The sequence below is a fragment of the Lepisma saccharinum genome, chromosome 23 (genome assembly GCF_977018435.1).
Source record: "Lepisma saccharinum chromosome 23, izLepSacc3.1, whole genome shotgun sequence".
Classification (NCBI taxonomy): domain Eukaryota; kingdom Metazoa; phylum Arthropoda; class Insecta; order Zygentoma; family Lepismatidae; genus Lepisma; species Lepisma saccharinum.
Genome location: NC_139251.1, coordinates 44,986,742 through 45,007,930, shown reverse-complemented (window position 1 = coordinate 45,007,930; position 21,189 = coordinate 44,986,742). Strand labels below are relative to the sequence as shown.

General features: G+C 40.5%; 1 protein-coding gene across 2 annotated transcripts in view; it reads left to right on the top strand.

The window, feature by feature from the left end:
• The window catches only part of LOC146005305 (uncharacterized), a 56,820-nt gene that overhangs the window by 19,245 nt on the left and 16,386 nt on the right, over positions 1-21,189 (top strand). Inside the window, exons 1-2 of one of the 2 annotated variants that reach the window (XM_083144436.1) lie at positions 10,931-11,179; positions 17,375-17,407. In XM_083144436.1, coding sequence (XP_083000562.1) covers positions 11,071-11,179; positions 17,375-17,407 — 142 coding nt within the window. In that variant the 5' untranslated portion in view covers positions 10,931-11,070. Of the gene's footprint in view, positions 1-10,930; positions 11,180-17,374; positions 17,408-21,189 lie in introns of those variants that run through there. The other variant, XM_083144437.1, reaches the window with a different exon arrangement.

The window sequence follows — 21,189 nt, the reverse complement described above, 5'->3', positions numbered from 1 at the left end:
CACGGGAAGCTCCAAAATTTCGGTGTTGTGTGTGTGTGAGTAAAACTATTATTATTATGAAGTTACAGTTACGCAATAATAAACTTCTAAGCCGTATGAATGCAAATATTGCCATCAGTTTCAATAATACGAATGTCTATAACAGTATCCTTCTTATTTAATTTTTATTTAACACGTAGTGTTTTTTTTGATACGGAAGAAACATGCATCAAATTATGTCAATATATTGTACATATATTCAGGTAGTGTTGTATTTTAAAAAATTCCAGCAGTAGAATTTCAGCAACTTCTTTGCAGGGGCGACTTATTGTTGAGAAGAATTAATTGAAGTTACTGCTGCATAACATAATAAGTACGAGTATATTGCAAAATCATAGAGAAAATGCAGTGGGTGGAGGATGTTTATGCAATTTATCCTAGTGGGGGAATTTTCTTTAAGAGGATTTTCTGAACTAGAGAGATAACATTCCAAAACCTTTCCCTCTTTGAGCACTGCTGCCTCTCCTGTGAAAACATCTTGCGGGCGTCCTTGTCAAATTGCGTCATTACGAGGCAAATATTTTTTTTTCTTATTTTTGGGTTGCTTTCCTGTAACTTTTACCTAATTGAAAGGCGAGGATGAGTAATGAATAGATGAAATAGATGGACACCCGCAAAGGGACACAATGTCCAGGCGGGACTCGAGCCTTAAACCTTCGCTGGGTAGCGAGATCGTTACTGAACCAATTAACGTTCTCATCTATTTCTATTTTGAGGGCCTCCCGATGGCGTAGTGGTGGCGTCATCGCCTTATAATCAAGGGATCCCAGGTTCGATACCCGGTGGAGGCACATAGTGGCTCGGATCCCACTTTAAACTGTAGGTCCAGTCCCAATTAGCCTCAATGTGCATAAACTGGACTTCAAACGCCAATTCAATCAATCTGTCTTATTATTTCACGTCGCTTTTTGACATATAGAGCAAACTAGGGCAATGAAATGAAAATGAAAGATGAAATAGATAAGACACACAATGATACACACATATGCCTCAACCAAAGTTCGCTTCTGAGTCCATAGAGCGTTACGCTAGCGATTCCTCCAGGTAAGGGATATACGATAGACGATTTGACGTACACCGAGGGGGTTCATACCTGCAGTTGGGAACATTCAAATGGAAAGTAATTGCTTCCAGTTTCCGAAAGCGACATGGCTTTCATTGTTCGGTATAAGCCAACTTCGAGGCACAGATTTCTCCCAGATGTCAGAAAAATCTGCAGGTCCAGTAGTAGCGATCAGGTATTCGTTTACAGAAGTGCTTGTGCTGTTTGTCTTGAATATTAAAGCGAGTAATTTTAGGTCGTATTACGTGTACCATGAATAAGCGTGCCAAAGGTAAACATTCTTGTGCTGTTGCAAAGTTTACCAATTGGGGCTTTAAGGAATCTGGCACCACATCTATTTCTATTTTGAGGGCCTCCCCGATGGCGTAGTGGTGGCGTCATCGCCTTATAATCGAGGGATTCCGGGTTCGGTACCCGGTGGAGGCACGTAGTGGTTCGGATATGGAAAAAGTTATTCAATTTGAGATTGTGTTTGCATCCTTCCATGGGTCAACTGTTTCCAAGCAACATAAAGTTATGGACACTCTAAAGACAGTACTTCAGTCAAAATTTCCTGAAGTTAACGAAAAGATGATTTCCCTGTATGTCAGAACAAGAACTTTTATTAGAATTCGACATTTGAATAAAGTAATGAAACTCAAGTCCATGGAAGCAAGTGCAGCGAGAAAAAGATGACAGTGGGTAGCATCGTCTTCAAAATCATAAGTCTCCAGGAAGGGTAAGTTGTAATGAATTATCATTCTTACTGATATTTATTTCCGCCTCGGCGTCCACCGTATAGTGATTAACAAATCACATTGCTAAACCAAGACAGAGGCCAGGCCTATTGTTTATGTATTTGTTATTTGACGTCGCTTTTTTACCACTTTTGGTTAATCGCGGCGATGAGTGTTGATCACATAAAATTGATGAAAGGGCAGGCACAAAGAACATCAATGCCCACGACGTGACTCCAAGTCGGGAACTTCAGTGATGGGATTCAAAGTCGAACACTCGGTTGACCAGATTCGCCATCGAGCTGGCACGAGATTCTTTGAATTTATTAAGGGATTACGCTTTCCCACGACACTGCATTTTATCCATTTATTATTTATTTATTAATTTCTAAAAAACATATTTTGATGTTACGGTATTTTAAACACAAATCAGTTTAGGTAGAATATTTCTGCAATTTTACCATAGTGTAAACTTTAATGTAAGCGAAAGCATGTGTGCATCACTAGTTAAAGATTTTCACAACTACAAAAAGAAAATATCCAAAACCCATTTCCACCTCACTCAAGGATTGTTAATTCAATTCAAATTGTACACGGGTTCAGTGCCATGAATCTAACCTTTACTGAACAAAATGAGATTGGTTCATAGAATGTATCGCCGGAAATCAATTTCGCTGATATCCCGTTGTCGCTGTTCTATTTTCATTAAATACGAGCTCCAATTACCATTTTAATCCTTCGTTTTAAAAGTTATTCAAACAAAAAAATAGTTATCGGGGGTCACTTTAAAGTTGTTTTTTTACTTCATTACTGTCTTCATATGATTTTTTTTATTTTCTAAGAATTTCGGCGGGCTGCAGCCCCTTAAGCCCCCCTGAGTACACCAGTGCTTGCCACACTCATCTAGCCTACGCTCCCATCAAATTTATCATTTCATCATTCATTTTTATTGTTGCGGTTACCCTAAATACGTAGAAAAGCGACGTCATATAACAACAGCGACAGCGACATCCTATGTATACTAGAAATATAAATTATAATGTGTAACGAGTGCACTCACGGTTCCCGAAATGACGTGTCAATCATACCCCGGCACGGGGCCAAACGTCGTTATGCGTACGGGAAATCGGTCGTGACTCACGGTCCAGTTATCAAGTTCGGTACTGAGACGGTCGTTTATTGTCATACTATTGCGAGGCGGAGATTAATACCTTGAAAAGTTACACTGTTTTGTTTACCTTTGATATGTAGATTCGAACAATCATAAAACACTAATAGCATAATATCTGGTACCTGAAAAAACGTCAAATAACAACACTGACGAACGGTAAAAAGTGAATATACCGGGTGTCCGAGAAGTCTTTGTATGAAAACAAAAATTAACTGTATCCGCTATATGCAACATAGACATGAAAAAATGGTACCAAAATGTTCGGAAACTATTCAAGTTTTATTGGCAATAGGAAAGAAATCAATAAATCTCCACGTGAGCACCCTTGGTAGCACGGAGTACATCTAGTCGAAATTCAACTTTTCGCCATGCATTAGCCAACATCAAAGGAGGGATTGATGTGATGACTTGGGTTATCCGTTGTTGCAGAGTTGCAAGATCGGATGCAGGAGTTCTGTAGACATTGTCTTTCACATAACTCCATAGAAAAAATCTAAAGGGGTTATGTCTGGAGATCGTTCAGGCCACGCCGTCGGTCCATCTCGACCAATCCATTTTCCAGGAAATGTCTGTTCAAGGTAGGAACGAACCTCCAGACTTTAATGTGGCGGTGCACCGTCTTGTTGAAGATAACATCTGGGTGGTATTCTAGCAATTGAGGAACAGCAAACAATTGCAACATGTCGAGATACACTCCAGATGTTACGGTGTCCTCACAGAAAAAGAATGGTTCGATTATTCTGTCATGCAGCAGCGCGCACCAAACGTTCACCTTCGGGTTGCCCATGGTCGACTTCCTCACCTCATGAGGGGGCTCTTTACCCCAGATACGCACGATGTTTGAAACTGTCTCTGCACTGTTTTTTGTGACCTGCTCTCGTGAAACCACAGGACACACTCAGCCTTTTTCTGATTTGTGTACATTTCCGGTTTGCTGGACACTGGCACTGGTACACTACTGCAACGGAACAGAAATCTGTAACAAAAAAAACTTGAATAGTTTCCGAACATTTTGGTACTATTTTTTCATGTCTATGTTGCATATAGCGGATACAGTTAATTTTTGTTTTCATACAAAGACTTCTCGGACACCCGGTATATTGTAACAACAAAATAATATTGCAATCAACAACTGTTTACAATGCCTCCTCACTCTCACAACATTCACTCTATCTCTCTTTCACACACATGAGGTATTTTTACATGTGAAGTATGGATACAAATCATGGATCTCATTAACACATCATTTCTCTTTAGTTTTAAACCTTAATGTGAATTTAGGGCATTTGTCTGCCAGCTCCTGTGCTCTTTTAAATTAACTTAAGTGCCAGCCCTCGGAAAGCGGTTAACTAAGACAATTGGGTCGGCGTGGTTAAATCTTTCGTTCGAATGTACGTATGCATCCAGTCGTAAGCACGACATTTTACAAGTTTCTCGGACGGGGTTATTACACATAAGCCTCTCTCGTCCAATGAGAACAACTACACAATTACATAGGGATGCAAAAACTTAATTGGCTCCAGCTGCCGGAAATACACAAATCAATCGTCGGCGCGAGCAAAAATTACCTTAAAAACCACTATGCAACAAATAATACTATTTCACGCACACGACCTTGCAATAAAAACAACTACGCTTTCCACAATTAAAAAGGAATCAGTCAAGTATTGACAAATCAAATGGCGCGACGGGGCGGTCGGTTACACAAAAAATGGAGCACACTTTGACAATTTATACTAAATATTAAAGAAATGAAATGGAGCTTCTAACCCTGAATGCAGACAATTAAATTAGCACATCTGAACATGAAATGACTCTTTTTTATAACAATACCAAAAATTATCAGATGCGGGGATTAGGTTCGGGGTTTCCTGAGTAACTTTGCGAATAAGTGAGACTTCGGCGTTAACTGTACGGTGTTGATACTAACGACGCACGTTTACATGTACATGAGACCCTCTGAAGTATACTGTACCAGACTCTGCTACATGGCGTGGTTATTCATCTCTCCTGGACGCGGGACTTGCACACGGTTCCTTTGTGGCGAAATTGTCCTCCGAGGTCGATCGCGACGAGGAATAATTGCGACGACATGGTGTACTTGCACCTCCTCAGTACTTCGGGCGTTCCTCTTGTCACTAGCGTCGGGTGTACGTGGTCACGCGCCGGTTCGGAATATCTCTAGTGTCGGGCATCAATTGGACGTCGATCTGCAATCATCTCTCTCTGGTGCCGGGCTTCGTTTGGGCGTCGTTCTGGTATCATCCTTCCCTCTCTTTCTCTGGTAACTAGCTTCGGTTGGAACGTCGATCTGGAAACGTCCTTCGGGCTTTGGTTGGGACGTCGATCTGAAAGCGTCCTTCGGGCTTTGGGCAGTGTTTGGTTTTGGCGTCGTCTGACTGGCTTCGGCGTCGTTGCAGGCGTCAGGGAAGCGACGCCCCCCTTCTCTATCTTCTTTAGCCCTCCATCCTTATGTAGTCCACGCTTGGCAAAAACAAATCACCGCGTAATCTTCACCAAAATAAGGCGCACCCTATCCGCAAGTCGCTCACAGTACGTAAGGAAACAAAGTTCACGGACACAAAACAATAATCACGCGAGAGTGTAGCGCGGAGATGCTCTCTCGGTGAAATCCGGGTAAAAACTGTGTCTGGAATCATAGTACTGCCTATATATAAGAGATTCGAATTCTTCCGTTGAACAGGACGCTCTAGTGGCTTGGCTTCGCTTTCTCAGGGGATGGAAATGACCTCTGTTCATTGTCTTGAAAGGCGCGGTCAGCGACGCGTCCTGGATCCTTGCAGAGTTGGGCTCCAGCTGGTTCTCCTGGTCATCCGTGAACATGGGTTCGAACGCCTGCTGCGACTCGAGCCCGGTAGCGGCGAAAATAATCTTTCCTTATCTCCGCGTTGGTGCAAATATGTCATGTTCTAGGCGGCGGCTGTCACTCAAGAAAAACTCGTCCCCAACCCCCGACGTCTGGCTCGGATACAAGTTTTATTCACAAAATAAGATCAAACCTCACACTTTCATGTTTGTGCATAAAATGAATCAATATATATAAAAAATAATTTATATCGAACTGCGTTTCACATGTCACTAGATACCGTGACATCTCGCCCTCCTTCCGATCAAAAAATTCTGTAGGCGAATAAAATTTTTCACTACTCAGGGGCATGAAATTTTGACTACAAATTTTTTAACACCCTGTACAAGAAAAATAAACCAGTTCGATAACACAAAACACATGATATAAACGATACCTCCAATTTACATAATAAATATACATTTTATACCCTCAATAATTTACACAAAAATAGGATAAATGTACCTCACATCCTTATCAGAATTCAAACCAAAGACTCGCTTGTGCTTTTATATCGCGCTAACCACTCTTGGCGCTTTTCGTCGGAGCAGTTCCACCTTTTGCATTTCTCTGCAAAAATACGGCCCGTCGTGCATGAAAAACGGCTTCTTGATCTTTCCCTTCACTTGCATAGAGCGTGGAAAGTGCGTTAGGCAGGCTTCCCTAAACGCCGAGTACGAATGAAAGTGTCTTTCATTCTGATCCCGCCAGTTCTTTGCTCGACCTTGCATCCTGCCTTTCAGTACAAGCAATCGCTCTCCATCCGTCAGTCCTAACTCCCGGGCTGTTGCTTCGAATTCCTCGACGAGGGCAGACGGCGATATCCGGTCGTCCCCGGAGAACTTCTTGAAGTTTTTCTTACATTCGGACGGGTACAAAGCTCTCGCCGACGGTGGTTTAGGCCATATGTCGTCCTGGCTTGAAGTTTGGGCTTCGAACGGTCGCGGCGATGGAAGATGTAGTCCCGATTCCACTTCGCTTCCTCGGCTGACACATTTAGTCGGTCTTACGTCACTCGTGCTCCTTGAAGGCGAAGGAACTTCAGCTGGCTGCGATGACGTCATAGCTGTCGGCTCTCGCGGTGATACCGGAACGTTGGCTACGTTCAATTGTTGCAGTTTTTCCTGGATTCCCTTTATCTTCTCGGAATTCCTTTCCGCTGGGTTCGCTGCTCGCCGCACTTGTCGCTCGAGGTCATCGTTGCTCAGATTGCAAAAGAACTCCAGCCGTGCACTTTGCTGGCCGATGTGTTGCAAGGTTCCTTCTTGTCCACGTACGCTCTGCGCCAGTGTTGCCACCTTGGCTCCTTGATCCATGATGCGAGCGTCGGTCTCGGCGGTCCTGGGTTTGATTTGAGCCTCGGATTCTTGGATCGTTGGGAGGAGTTGTTGCGTCATTTCTTCTCCGGGGGCGCGAACTGTTCCTTTGAGGCGTTCTCCCATCCCTCGTACATCGGTCTGCAGCCTGGTTTGCAATTCCTGGAACATGGTCCGCATCTCGGTCTGCAATCTGGTTTCCCATCTCTGGATGATTAGCTTGAATTGGTTGGCAACACTGCCACCTCCTACGTCATCTTCTTCCTTGCTGTGGTCGCTGTCCGCACGTGACGATGTACCCCCTTGGGCACTTGGTATCTCCCTTTCCATTTCCAACGGGCCCTTGCACTGAAGACAAACCGGTCTGGCCCCCTCGCTGTCGATTTCGGAATCAGCAAATTCCTTTCCACAAGCCTCGCAAACCATCATGACGTCACTCTTGTTCAAACAGTCTATACGACGATTTCTTAATCTCATGAAGGCCTTTCCCTAATTATCTGCTCAATCTTCCGTCGCACTTTGGAACAGTTACGCAAACTTACGCGAGCTCACACAAAATGTGAATTACAAATCGATACATAAAAAGAAAAAGGAGGTCCGTCGGGAATCCCTTATCCCGCAACTCAGCCTGATGCCATAAATTACGCCAACAACCAAAAAGTACACAAAAAGTACATAAAAAATGCCCTATGCAGCTGCCCTTGCTGCTTTCGCCGAAAAAAATATCTGCCCTATTGTTACCAATTACGCCCAATAACGTGTCCTTACACGTGAACCTACGACAAATACATGAAAATAACCCTCGACATACAAAACGAAAAACACACACCATCAGGAACCTAACACAAGAATTTTATGCATGACGTATATAACAACGAAATTTCTACCGCTCTCGCAACCTGGCTTTCCTGGAAAGACATGACAAAAGTTGCCGTCCCTGTTCGGGCGCCAAATGTAACGAGTGCACTCACGGTTCCCGAAATGACGTGTCAATCATACCCCGGCACGGGGCCAAACGTCGTTATGCGTACGGGAAATCGGTCGTGACTCACGGTCCAGTTATCAAGTTCGGTACTGAGACGGTCGTTTATTGTCATACTATTGCGAGGCGGAGATTAATACCTTGAAAAGTTACACTGTTTTGTTTACCTTTGATATGTAGATTCGAACAATCATAAAACACTAATAGCATAATATCTGGTACCTGAAAAAACGTCAAATAACAACACTGAAGAACGGTAAAAAGTGAATATATATTGTAACAACAAAATAATATTGCAATCAACAACTGTTTACAATGCCTCCTCACTCTCACAACATTCACTCTATCTCTCTTTCACACACATGAGGTATTTTTACATGTGAAGTATGGATACAAATCATGGATCTCATTAACACATCATTTCTCTTTAGTTTTAAACCTTAATGTGAATTTAGGGCATTTGTCTGCCAGCTCCTGTGCTCTTTTAAATTAACTTAAGTGCCAGCCCTCGGAAAGCGGTTAACTAAGACAATTGGGTCGGCGTGGTTAAATCTTTCGTTCGAATGTACGTATGCATCCAGTCGTAAGCACGACATTTTACAAGTTTCTCGGACGGGGTTATTACACATAAGCCTCTCTCGTCCAATGAGAACAACTACACAATTACATAGGGATGCAAAAACTTAATTGGCTCCAGCTGCCGGAAATACACAAATCAATCGTCGGCGCGAGCAAAAATTACCTTAAAAACCACTATGCAACAAATAATACTATTTCACGCACACGACCTTGCAATAAAAACAACTACGCTTTCCACAATTAAAAAGGAATCAGTCAAGTATTGACAAATCAAATGGCGCGACGGGGCGGTCGGTTACACAAAAAATGGAGCACACTTTGACAATTTATACTAAATATTAAAGAAATGAAATGGAGCTTCTAACCCTGAATGCAGACAATTAAATTAGCACATCTGAACATGAAATGACTCTTTTTTATAACAATACCAAAAATTATCAGATGCGGGGATTAGGTTCGGGGTTTCCTGAGTAACTTTGCGAATAAGTGAGACTTCGGCGTTAACTGTACGGTGTTGATACTAACGACGCACGTTTACATGTACATGAGACCCTCTGAAGTATACTGTACCAGACTCTGCTACATGGCGTGGTTATTCATCTCTCCTGGACGCGGGACTTGCACACGGTTCCTTTGTGGCGAAATTGTCCTCCGAGGTCGATCGCGACGAGGAATAATTGCGACGACATGGTGTACTTGCACCTCCTCAGTACTTCGGGCGTTCCTCTTGTCACTAGCGTCGGGTGTACGTGGTCACGCGCCGGTTCGGAATATCTCTAGTGTCGGGCATCAATTGGACGTCGATCTGCAATCATCTCTCTCTGGTGCCGGGCTTCGTTTGGGCGTCGTTCTGGTATCATCCTTCCCTCTCTTTCTCTGGTAACTAGCTTCGGTTGGAACGTCGATCTGGAAACGTCCTTCGGGCTTTGGTTGGGACGTCGATCTGAAAGCGTCCTTCGGGCTTTGGGCAGTGTTTCGTTTTGGCGTCGTCTGACTGGCTTCGGCGTCGTTGCAGGCGTCAGGGAAGCGACGCCCCCCCTTCTCTATCTTCTTTAGCCCTCCATCCTTATGTAGTCCACGCTTGGCAAAAACAAATCACCGCGTAATCTTCACCAAAATAAGGCGCACACTGGTAACTCCCTATCCGCAAGTCGCTCACAGTACGTAAGGAAACAAAGTTCACGGACACAAAACAATAATCACGCGAGAGTGTAGCGCGGAGATGCTCTCTCGGTGAAATCCGGGTAAAAACTGTGTCTGGAATCATAGTACTGCCTATATATAAGAGATTCGAATTCTTCCGTTGAACAGGACGCTCTAGTGGCTTGGCTTCGCTTTCTCAGGGGATGGAAATGACCTCTGTCCATTGTCTTGAAAGGCGCGGTCAGCGACGCGTCCTGGATCCTTGCAGAGTTGGGCTCCAGCTGGTTCTCCTGGTCATCCGTGAACATGGGTTTGAACGCCTGCTGCGACTCGAGCCCGGTAGCGGCGAAAATAATCTTTCCTTATCTCCGCGTTGGTGCAAATATGTCATGTTCTAGGCGGCGGCTGTCACTCAAGAAAAACTCGTCCCCAACCCCCGACGTCTGGCTCGGATACAAGTTTATTCACAAAATAAGATCAAACCTCACACTTTCATGTTTGTGCATAAAATGAATCAATATATATAAAAAATAATTTATATCGAACTGCGTTTCACATGTCACTAGATACCGTGACAAATGAACCAATTATTAATAACAAACATCTGTGAAAATTTGAAGGTGTGAAGGATAATAAGTATTGGTGTGGTAGCGAAATATTTAATACGTAAAATTGTATTTATTTACTCATATGCAACTTCAGATTTCAATGTAGGGGCGATATAAGAGGATAGTCGTGATTACTTTTTGTTTGATTTGTATAACGCCATTTATTGTAATTGCGTGCTGTAAACTTCTTCATATTATTGCATAGGTCTTATTCCTTGCGTTTTGCTTATTATTCTGCTGCAAATGGTTAATAGAACCAAGATATGGACAATGAAAAATGAAAATATTTCCCGTAAGCTTCCATTGCTACGCGAGCCTCGCCACTTGACAGATCCCCTTGGTCACGTCAGAGCTCGTTGCGGCTTCTAGCCAATGGGAGAGCTCCGTGTCTCGGAATGCTCTTCCTAAAATACCTCTATCTATATTCCTTGGGTAGCATTTGCAACTAGCCTGTGATGTTCAGCGCATGTGATTTAATTTTCTATATCTTTTCTAATGTTTGAAGTAAATCTGTAACAATAGTTATCGGCGTGTAGTAATTTGTTGCCTCGTCTTGTTTGGTGTGATATTACAGCAGATGAGGCACGATGAGAATTCAAAAACATAAAGTTAGAGATCAAATAATTGCTGAGTATAAGTTCATAGAAAGGTTACGGTTTTTTCTTCCAAGCGAAGAAAACGACATACCTGATGATGGTAAGATTTATTTAGTACTCGTAAATGTAAGAAATGCATTATTTCACCTTAGGAAATGTTCCGCATTCCAAAATAGTACGTTAGCAATGTAAATAAGTGCGAAATATATGATTTATAGGTGTCACCCCCATACTATAATAGCACCATTTATTTTTCTACACTGGTTTTAGATATAATATATATATGTGTGTGCGTCAATTTCATATTGTGTAATTCTAATATCATCATTGTCAGTTATTTATACACACACCCCTAATAACCCCCAACACACTCCCAAATTTTGACAAACACCCCCCAAGCAGAAAAGTGGAACACCTTCCTGTAGAGGGGGGGGTGTAAATATGAATTTCTATATTAACAATAGAATGACAATACTTGGTATGACTTAAGATGACCAGACACCTGTAATATTTGACATACTTACTAATTGAGGCCTGCTAATGACGAATCTGAAGTTAAAATTTGTCGGAAACGTCTAGAAATTGCAAAATAATGGGAACCATGATTAGGTTAGTTTCGGTTAGGTTAGGCAAACATAGTTAAAATTTGGTGTCATGGTAGTATCAGGAATATATATATATTTCGGTAACAGTTTCATACATCGGAGACACATTTCTTCATTTTTACAGAAGAAAGTACTTACGGAAATGAGTTTCTCCAAGGTTTCCAACGTTAGTAGAGGTATTTTCTTTCATCGTGGTAGGCTATCTATTTGACCAGGAAATCATGTCATTGTTTTCGATACCTTTTTTTTTAACTATGCTTGCCTAACCAAACGTAACCTAACCTTATCGGAATGGTTCGTGGGGCTATCTGTGAGCTACCCGTGCATAATGTACAATTTGCACACGTGACGAACACGATAGTAGGTATTTTTCGGTGAAGAAGGTTGGAAACACTGATATTCGAAAAGAAAAGAAGCTATATCATTTGCAAAGTAAGCGATATCGCACAGTTACGTGCATTCGGTAGCACTTAGAAAAATGCGTTATTTTAGTAGAAAATGTGTTTGTTTTCGTGTAAAAAGCATAATGGCACCTTGAACTACGTTCCGCAATACACAATTTGTAAGTACGAACCATGTGAAACACAAAATATCCGATTTTAATGTGTCTGCGATCTATGGAACTGGTACTTATATTTCCTTGTGAAACAAAAAAAAAATTCGCGAAAGTAGACTGTTTCCATTCCGAAAACTAACGCCTTATTTTCACTTACTTTGCAATTTCCTGACGTTTCCGACAACTTATAACTTCAGATTCGTTATTAGGAGGGCTCAATTAGTGAGTATGCCAAATGTGAAGAAAATCGGAGAGGGGTCCGTCATCTTAAGTCGTTTGCAGGGAGCACATACCACACATAGTGTTGACAGTTCAGCGTTTGAATACCTAAATAAATATTTCAGTATCATTATAGTATAAGGGAAACAGATTTCTTCAAATTTACAGGAGAAAGTACTTACGGAAATCATTTTCTGTAGCGTTGTGGAAGTTCGTGAATCTAGTTTTGATCCATTTTAATGCGAAAACATGTCTTTTTCTACGAAAATCTATTTTTCCGACGTGCTATTGCTGCTGCCGCCATTTGCTTTCTGCACGAGAGCACAATACACGATATTGCTGCTGCTGCAAGCCGATGTTGTCCGTATATGCTAAATTGAACGAAAGGAGTGCGAATGGAACCTAACCTAGTAGGCATAGCTCGACCCCGTGATGGTTCGTGATGCTATCGTCAATTTTTGGGCTAATGGTTTTGGGGGCAACCGTGGATGGTTTGTGGGAAATAAGGAACAACTGTAAGTACTCGTTAATGTAAGATATATACATTATTTTCGTTCATTATTTTACCTTAGGAAATGTTCCGCAATGCAGAATAGTATGGTACCAATGTAAAAAAGTGTGAAATATATGATTTATAGGTGTTTCCCTTATACTATAATAGTACCAATATTTATTAAATACGTTACAGATTTGTAAATTTAACCCCTGAGTTCAATGAAATTTAAATTTTGTTGCATTTTTTTTTCGATTCTTTCATGTGAAAAATGTACCATAAAAGTAAGGGAAGAAATCGAAAGATACAGATTTAACTCCTTACCTTGAATTCTGTTACTTTGGATATCAACACTAACTTTCTGTAACTTGGACGAGATGGATGATTTTGCAGTGGTGGAGAAAATAACAGTCAAATGCCTTAAGCCAGTCTCAGTGTAGCATCTCAGTTCGTGTGTTGTCATTCTGCTTAGTGTAACAATGTCTGAAACTTAAACTTTACTGCAAAACTGGCTGAAGAAGGTAGATAAAATGAAACCAGACAGAATGAAACCAAAAGTGGTGAGTAGAAAAGCAGTGACACTATATGTAGGTATAATTTCTTCCAACAATATTTATAAAATACCAATATAAAATTTACTGACTGCGTATTTGATATAAAACCACAAGTATTTCATGAAGAACCAAAGTGATTCATTCACGTCTATAGTTAATGTATGTGACCATTTTTGTGGCTGTAAGATTTCTTACCTTTGTAAAATAAATTATATATTAGATTAGAAAGAAAGTTGTAAAGGGGGGGGGGGGTGGTCCACATGTTCTGGTTGCCTGGGCGCTAAGGACAAATGGGATGCCGAATAAGCAAAACAGATAAAAATATAAATAGAAAAGCTTTAACGTCGTAGTGCCCTGTGAAATTACTGGTACCCTGTTAAATTAAAGTTATTGTCAGTTTGCAAAGATATAGATTTAGTAAAAATTGACTTCCTCTTGTTATCTAATTGGTTCCCTGACATAATGACATATTTAATTTTTTCCAACTTTTCAGAAGAAGCAAAGGAAGTATATGGAATAAACAAAAAAAGAAATGTAATTTATGTTAAGTCCCAAATTTACATCTGACCATAGGTGCACCAGTTTGTTCATGACGGCGCTTGCCACTGCCTGGTGGAAAACATGGAGAGAAAAAAATCGTTTGGTTCATTGTGCTGTTTGTGTTCAAAAGTGAAAGAAATGCTATTCAATTTTTAAATAATTGAAAATAAACATTACCTCAATTTAGATGTGAAAATTCCTTGCTTTCCCTTTGCAGTTAACATGCCATGCATTTATTTGCATGTGTTATTTAGTTTTCTTTTAAGGCAAAGATGCACATGACTCCTAATTCCCTAGAGTCTCTTGTTCAATATTTGAGAGATACTCTCTCAATAGCCCCAAGCGTATTTTCCAAAGCTTTGTAAGGGTATGAAACTTCAATATGAAATTCCTTGATCAATTTTGTTCAAAAGCAATACCAGATATCATCTATCAAACGTGCATCCCAACTTCCCACTATATTTTAAAGTCTTCATGGCCATGCTCTAAATATAGGCTATAGAGTTACATTAATTTATTTCAGTTTGTAAATCATTGTTTAAACATAGATTTGAAAACACCAGCAGAATTTGGAACCCACTTGCTACATAGAACTATTAAAATTATATATATATATGCATAATTTGTAACTGAAGCTAGAACAGGGAGGGGGCAGGGGGCATGTGCTGAGGTAAAGAGGATGCCGAATGAGCAAAGCAAGATTGTAAAGAGTAAACATTGTGGGATACTGTCGCTATGTTTAATTATCAATATGCATAATCAGTTTGCAAGGAAATAGTTCTAAAAATTTTCTTGCTCGTTTGTCTTGCAGTACGATCTTTTATTCAAGAGTCATATTATATCTGTACTTATTGCTACTACTTGAGACAGGCGAGAGCACACACACATCCAAGCACTGATATTTCATCGATGAATTGGGCACCCCCCAAGATGAACTCAAGAGTGACACCTACGATAAGAACCATACAAATACATTTAAAACATATGGGCAAATGTTTCTAATTTCTGTATAACTAGCTTAAGAATTGCATGAAATAATTCCTGGTAATAATATATTTGAACTTTGTGTTTTTGAATGTCATCTGTTGTGTTTTAGCAATATTTGAAATGTTATGTGAAGGGAAGGGAGGGTTTAATCTCTGGAAACATCTATGAACAAATTGAATTAGGGCAAACATTATAAAATCGGTCCAAAATATGCGCTTAAGATCCCCAAACTTACACCCCCCAAAACTTTCCAACACCCCCACAAGGGAAAAATCCTGGATAAACCCTCATTGTACACTAGAGCTGTGAGGGATCTCAAGAAGTCTGTATCGGGATTTGGAAAAACTAATTTCCCATCCAGACTTCGAGGAACTATTTTTCGACTCTCTGGGATCCTCTTGTCCATTTAATTGTATTAAAGAGTGCTTAATTCCAGATGTTTTCTGCGATACATGTGTCTAAAATTTCTTGAAATGAACAGTTTTTATTCCAAAATTGCAAAAAAACATTACATTGAAGGGGAAATAGTTTGTATTATTCAACATTTTTAACGTGTCGGGAAATAAAAACTAGTCGGGATCATACGTTTTTCGCCCCGCACACCCTGTTGTATTGTACACCCACAGTTTCTACACGAGTAGAATTTTATTGATGCCTTTATATTCTCATGGCAGTAGGTAGGTGGGACACGTTTTAACGGCTACATTAATACATTTAAGAGCCTCATCATGTTTTATTTACTGGAGAAGTTGTGATTTCACTAGCAATTAGTCGTTTTTGGTTTACTGCCATTTTGGATACTAAAGTATTGTCAGGTGTTTCATACTTGATACCAGGTATAATGTGATCAAGTGGTAGCACTTACGGATATCTTAATTTAATGCTGACATCCCTAAACCTTACCCACCTAACCTAATATGTACCCTTTGCACCTCACTATGTAGTTGCAACAACAGCCTGTATGCAAGAAGACAATAAAGAAATGGCCCAAGTTCTGATTGTTAATTCTGATTTCATCCTGGGCAACAGACATTTTGTTCATGGTTCAATTTCTAGTTATAACTTGCTTCAGCAAGTTTACGCCAAAGCTAATATTAACCCTTAACTGATGAGGTGGGTTTTGAGTTACCCCACGAATATTTTGAAGTGACTGTATTTACATATTAGTCACATCTGTTACCTGGAATGCTTAAGTACCTTTCAGTCAGTTCTCTAGCAGCTGTGCGAGGATGAGGTTGTGTTGACCTGTTCAAACCAGGTGCCTGCAGTCTCGTATCGCTCCTTGCTTTCGTTTTGAAGCCAGTGGGAGGAACTTATGGTCTGAGTAAGATAGCCACATGCTGCCGCCTGCTTCTACTTCAACCAATGACTTCGCAGACAGAACAACATTGCATCGGTTGCTGCAAGCGCACGCTGGCTGGAAGGAGCATGGAAGTAGGCTCCAACTACAAACGCAAGCTCAAGGTTTACTTTACACTTAAATACTAGAAAACAAACTATAACTAGCGTTATTTGCTTATGGAATATTATTCCTTCAGGTTTCCTGTCGCTTCAGTTTGTACAGCCGTGTGTTGAGCAGGCACCATTGCTTCCCAAAATCTTATTCAGAAGTACACAAAATTACATGCTTTCTTACGGCATCTTCGAATGTTTTGGTCTGACTTCTCCGGTTCTGTCACGTGACCCGGCTTCAGAAAAATCGCACGATGCTGCTCCTTCTCTTTTCTTAGCTCCATGGTTCAAACAGTCTGGTGAAATATTATTGCATATACAGAGTGAGGTGGAGTAAATATAAACTGCATGAAAAATGCATCAGTGTAATCTGATTGTAGATTTTTTTTTATTATTCTTTATATCTATGTCCTACTAATAAATATTTTGTAAGAATTTAAATTTTTCCTTCTTTATGAGCTGCAAAAATTTTAAAAAATGTAAAGATGTGTTCATTTTTTGCTTTTCGTTTTGCATTTTGAAAGAAAATAGCATTTATGTGTATTTTCTGTAATGTTTTGTCTAAATATGTGAGGTAGTTATGTTAATTAAAATCAACTTCATTTATTACTTTATTTTTTGAACTATATTCACAACCATTCCTTTGTGAGGACATTTTTTTTTTTTTGGGGTTTGTCTCATCCCACCTCACCAGTTAGGACCCAAAAAATATACACCTCACCAGCTAAGGGTTAAACACCATAAGTCAAGGAAATATACACCTTCCACCACTTGCTGAAAATAGCCAAACCCAATTTTTAAAGCTCGGTTTCATTTAACTAATTTAATGTGTTTATTTTTGATTTGATCATTAAAAATAATCTTTCAACATTTCTTATCTTTTTTGCAGATGAAGACAGTTCAGAAGATGACATGGAAAAAGGTAAGATGAATTAGTAATGCAGGGTAGTCCTTAAGTATAGAAACACTCGTTTAGAACAAATACAGATTGAGAAACTTGAATCAAATGTCATAATATGAGATATAAGACTGGAGGAATCATCTTTGAATATATTACCAATCACATTGTGTTATTCTACAAGATACCAACAAACTTCGCTGAGCCAGTTTCCGAAGCTGATAAAGAAATTTGAGAAACCAGCGCTTTTTACATAATCATCTTTGAACCTAATGGGTTGCATGCTTAATTGCATGTGTTTTTGTCACAAATATACAAAGAAAAATCATGCTATTATCAAAACAAGTATGTATTCAATTTTCACATGTCATTGTATTGGTAAGATGACTAAACTATGGTGATGGTGACCCTTCATACCCCGCAAGAAACTTGAAAATTTTTAGTGGGTTGGAAAGATTGCTATTCATATGAATGTTTCTTGTTGTTTTTACCACGTGGGAAATGCGTTATAAGTGAGTTATTGGCAATTTTTTGAGGTAATGATTTATGATGTCATGCACACGAGGAATACCTATGTTGTTAGGTTTGGTTCTCTTAGCATGAACATCGTTGAAGTGAACATCGCAAATGGAAAGTGTGCTACCAAACATGTTTGTCACAGGTTACTTTTATCCTCCTGGCGTTTAGAATGCGGCCAAGGTAATCCTGGTTACTACGAGAGGAACCCCAGGTTCGGACCAATGGTACCGTGCCGGTTCGATTGAACCTTGGTTCGAAGCTACGTCCGACGGCTGAAGCCTGAACACCTCTAAGGCCGAAGCCGTGCCCGGAGCTGCGTGACCGTGGGTCCCTGCACTCTGAAAGGCAGAACCACCAATGCTGGACCCCGGCCGCTTCGGTGGCCGGGGACCGGTAAGGTGGGGAGCCGCCCAACGAGTTGGGAAACTCACCCAAGGCTCCCCGCGAGTAGTGCCATCAAGACTCCGCCCACTTGCCCCACTGACCGAGGTCTTTGGGATTCTAGATGGGGATTCAAGGGGTAATCAAGCACTCGGAAGTTGGTACCCTTAACCAAATTTATGATTTCTTCAATAGAGACCCTGATGTAGATTCATGAGCTGCCAAGAACAAGAAATGTGTGAACTGTAGCAGACGTTATTTTTTAAAAAATTACACTTTTTTTCATGGTGATGGTAATTACGTGTTATCCTTTGATATCCGCTGTTTATTTCTTGTATGTATGACAAAAATTTATTCAATTAAGTGGCAAAAGTGGTTCAGGATGTGAAGGATTGAACGTGCGGTGGTCAAATTTTGAGGTTAAATATATCGCTTATTTGTGGTTTCAGCATGTTAAAATCACTTTCAGACACCTTAAGACATCGGAATGTGTGGATTGGAATGAAAAAAGTTTGAATTATCAAGGGTGTAGGATCGGTCATTAGCCCCTAAACCACATTTTAAAATGGGGATGACGACTATGTTCACTTAAGTTTCAATTTCACTGCATCTTTCACTTCAGGATCCACATTTGAGGGCCCACTACCATGGACAAATTACAATTATACATATGATACTGGCTCCGGGCGTATACCACACATGTTGCCTGTACAAGTGTTATTCGCTCGAGTGAAGAAGCTTTCAATTTCATATGACTTTGTTTTTGCCAGTCTTCGACGAAAGCCACGGTTAATGTAATTTTTTTTGGAAGCATTGTTTTTTACAGAATGATACGGAGCATTACCCATGACAATTAAGCTATTTGCTTGAAGTCTGGCTAGAATATCGGCAAACCACGTCTCAAAATGCTGTCTTATGATTTTTTCAAACTAAACAACAAGCAAACACTTCCAGAAAACCAACTTCGCTTCCTATGTGTACGCAACAATGAAACTTCCTTTTTTCGCCTAAGGCTGAACTCGTGCCGATATGAAACAAAACAACTTTTGTGCCCTCCCAAGTTTTGTTTACAGAATAGCTGACATTAACTCATGTCTCGTCCATGTAATGCTTTGATGGTGCAGATATTGGTGGAGCCAAGCAACAATGTTGTCTTCGAACGCTTCCTTATCTTAAATACAAAACCCAGGCCGTGCAAAATACACTCATTGTTGATGTGCTTGTAGGAAAGTCGGGATCACAATAATTGCCGCATCCACTTTGTCCACTGTTAGAATTTCGTTCTTTCCATTTACTCTAGACATTTTTGTGACAATTGAACTCAAAGTTTCATCTCAAGTACGTCATAAACACAAATACTTTTTTTTCCCACACAGTGTTCCTTTTACAATGCGATTTAAAGTAATGTGCAAACGAAACACATATTTGGATCTCTCAGTAAGGACAATAACCAGCCGACAAATATAGACTCACCCTTAACCTCACTTCAACCTGCAATCAGCTCTGAGATCCGGGTCAATGAACCAACGCATTGCAGCAAAACAATCATACAAAATCAGGGTTGCCACTCTAGGATCATGATAAAATTCAAGTATAATTCCCAGTTTTCAAGGTGAACTTTCAAAAAATTCAAGGGAACAAGCAGATGTTTTCTCTGTTTCAACCTTATGTATTACCGCCTCTCACCACCCACACACATATATATTTACAGTATAAGGGGTCTGTGTAATTTCAATGTATCCAAAATTTCTAATTCAATTCAATTAAACGGTATACATACTATTTAAAATATTCCATTTAAGGTGCAGTGTTTACATTTGCCACTTCACAAACTCAGACTCGAAATACATCTACAAACACAAGTCACAAATGTTATGGGATACACTAATCTAGAAAAATTGTCAATTGTACAGGGTGACTCAATAAAAATGGGCCCCACGCGAACCTTTTGTGATATTTCCTACATCCATTCACTAATCACCCTTATTTTGGAGGACATATCAGAAGCAACGCCTGTGAAAACAGCTAGCCCTCAATGGAAGCTCGAGCAAAGAATGTACTGAGTGAAACATTACTACAAGATGGGCTCTTTCAAGAAAATCCAGGAGACTTTCGTGCATCAGTTCAAATGTGAGAGGGCCCCTCGAAAAGCAGAAGTCAGAACTGGGTGGACCACTTTGAGAAGTATGGGTCCTTGGAGAACCTCAATGCAGCAAGTGACAACCGTCCAAACCACTCAGGACGTCCCAAGAAGCGTACAGCCGAGGTGGTCGAGAGCGTGAGAGAGTCAGTTCAGCAAAGTCCGAGATGCTCTGTGTGCAAGCGAAGTCAGTCCCTCGGTATATCTCGTGAAACTACTACTAGTAAATGAAAGTTCTGGTTCCAGCAAGATGGAGCAAGCTGTCACACCTCAAACCTGTCCCAAGATTGGCTGAAAGAGAACTTTGGAGGCCATGTGATCAGTCTTAAGACTGATTTTGAGTGGGCACCTCATAGACCAGACCTTAGCCCCCCCCCCCCCAGATTTCTTCCTTTGGGACTATCTGAAGGACCTAGTGTATGCAGGGAGACCCAGGACAGGACCATCATTGAACTCAAGGAAACCATCAGGGAGGAGATAAGAGCCATTCCTTGGTCTGTTTGTAAGGACGTCTTGGGCAACTTTGTGCTGCACCTCAAAAATTACACTGAGCTAGATGGAGGTCATCTAGGAACACATGCTCTAGAATGAAGAAGAAAAGGCCAATTTGATGTTCTAAACACAATAAACTAGTTATAACTGAAGTTGCATTTAATTCCGACATAAAATTTGGGGTCATACTGTGTAATAATTTCAAATTCAAATTTACCTAATCAACTTTAATTTTATTGTATTTGTTCCACTGTAGAAACCAAGATGAATTGAA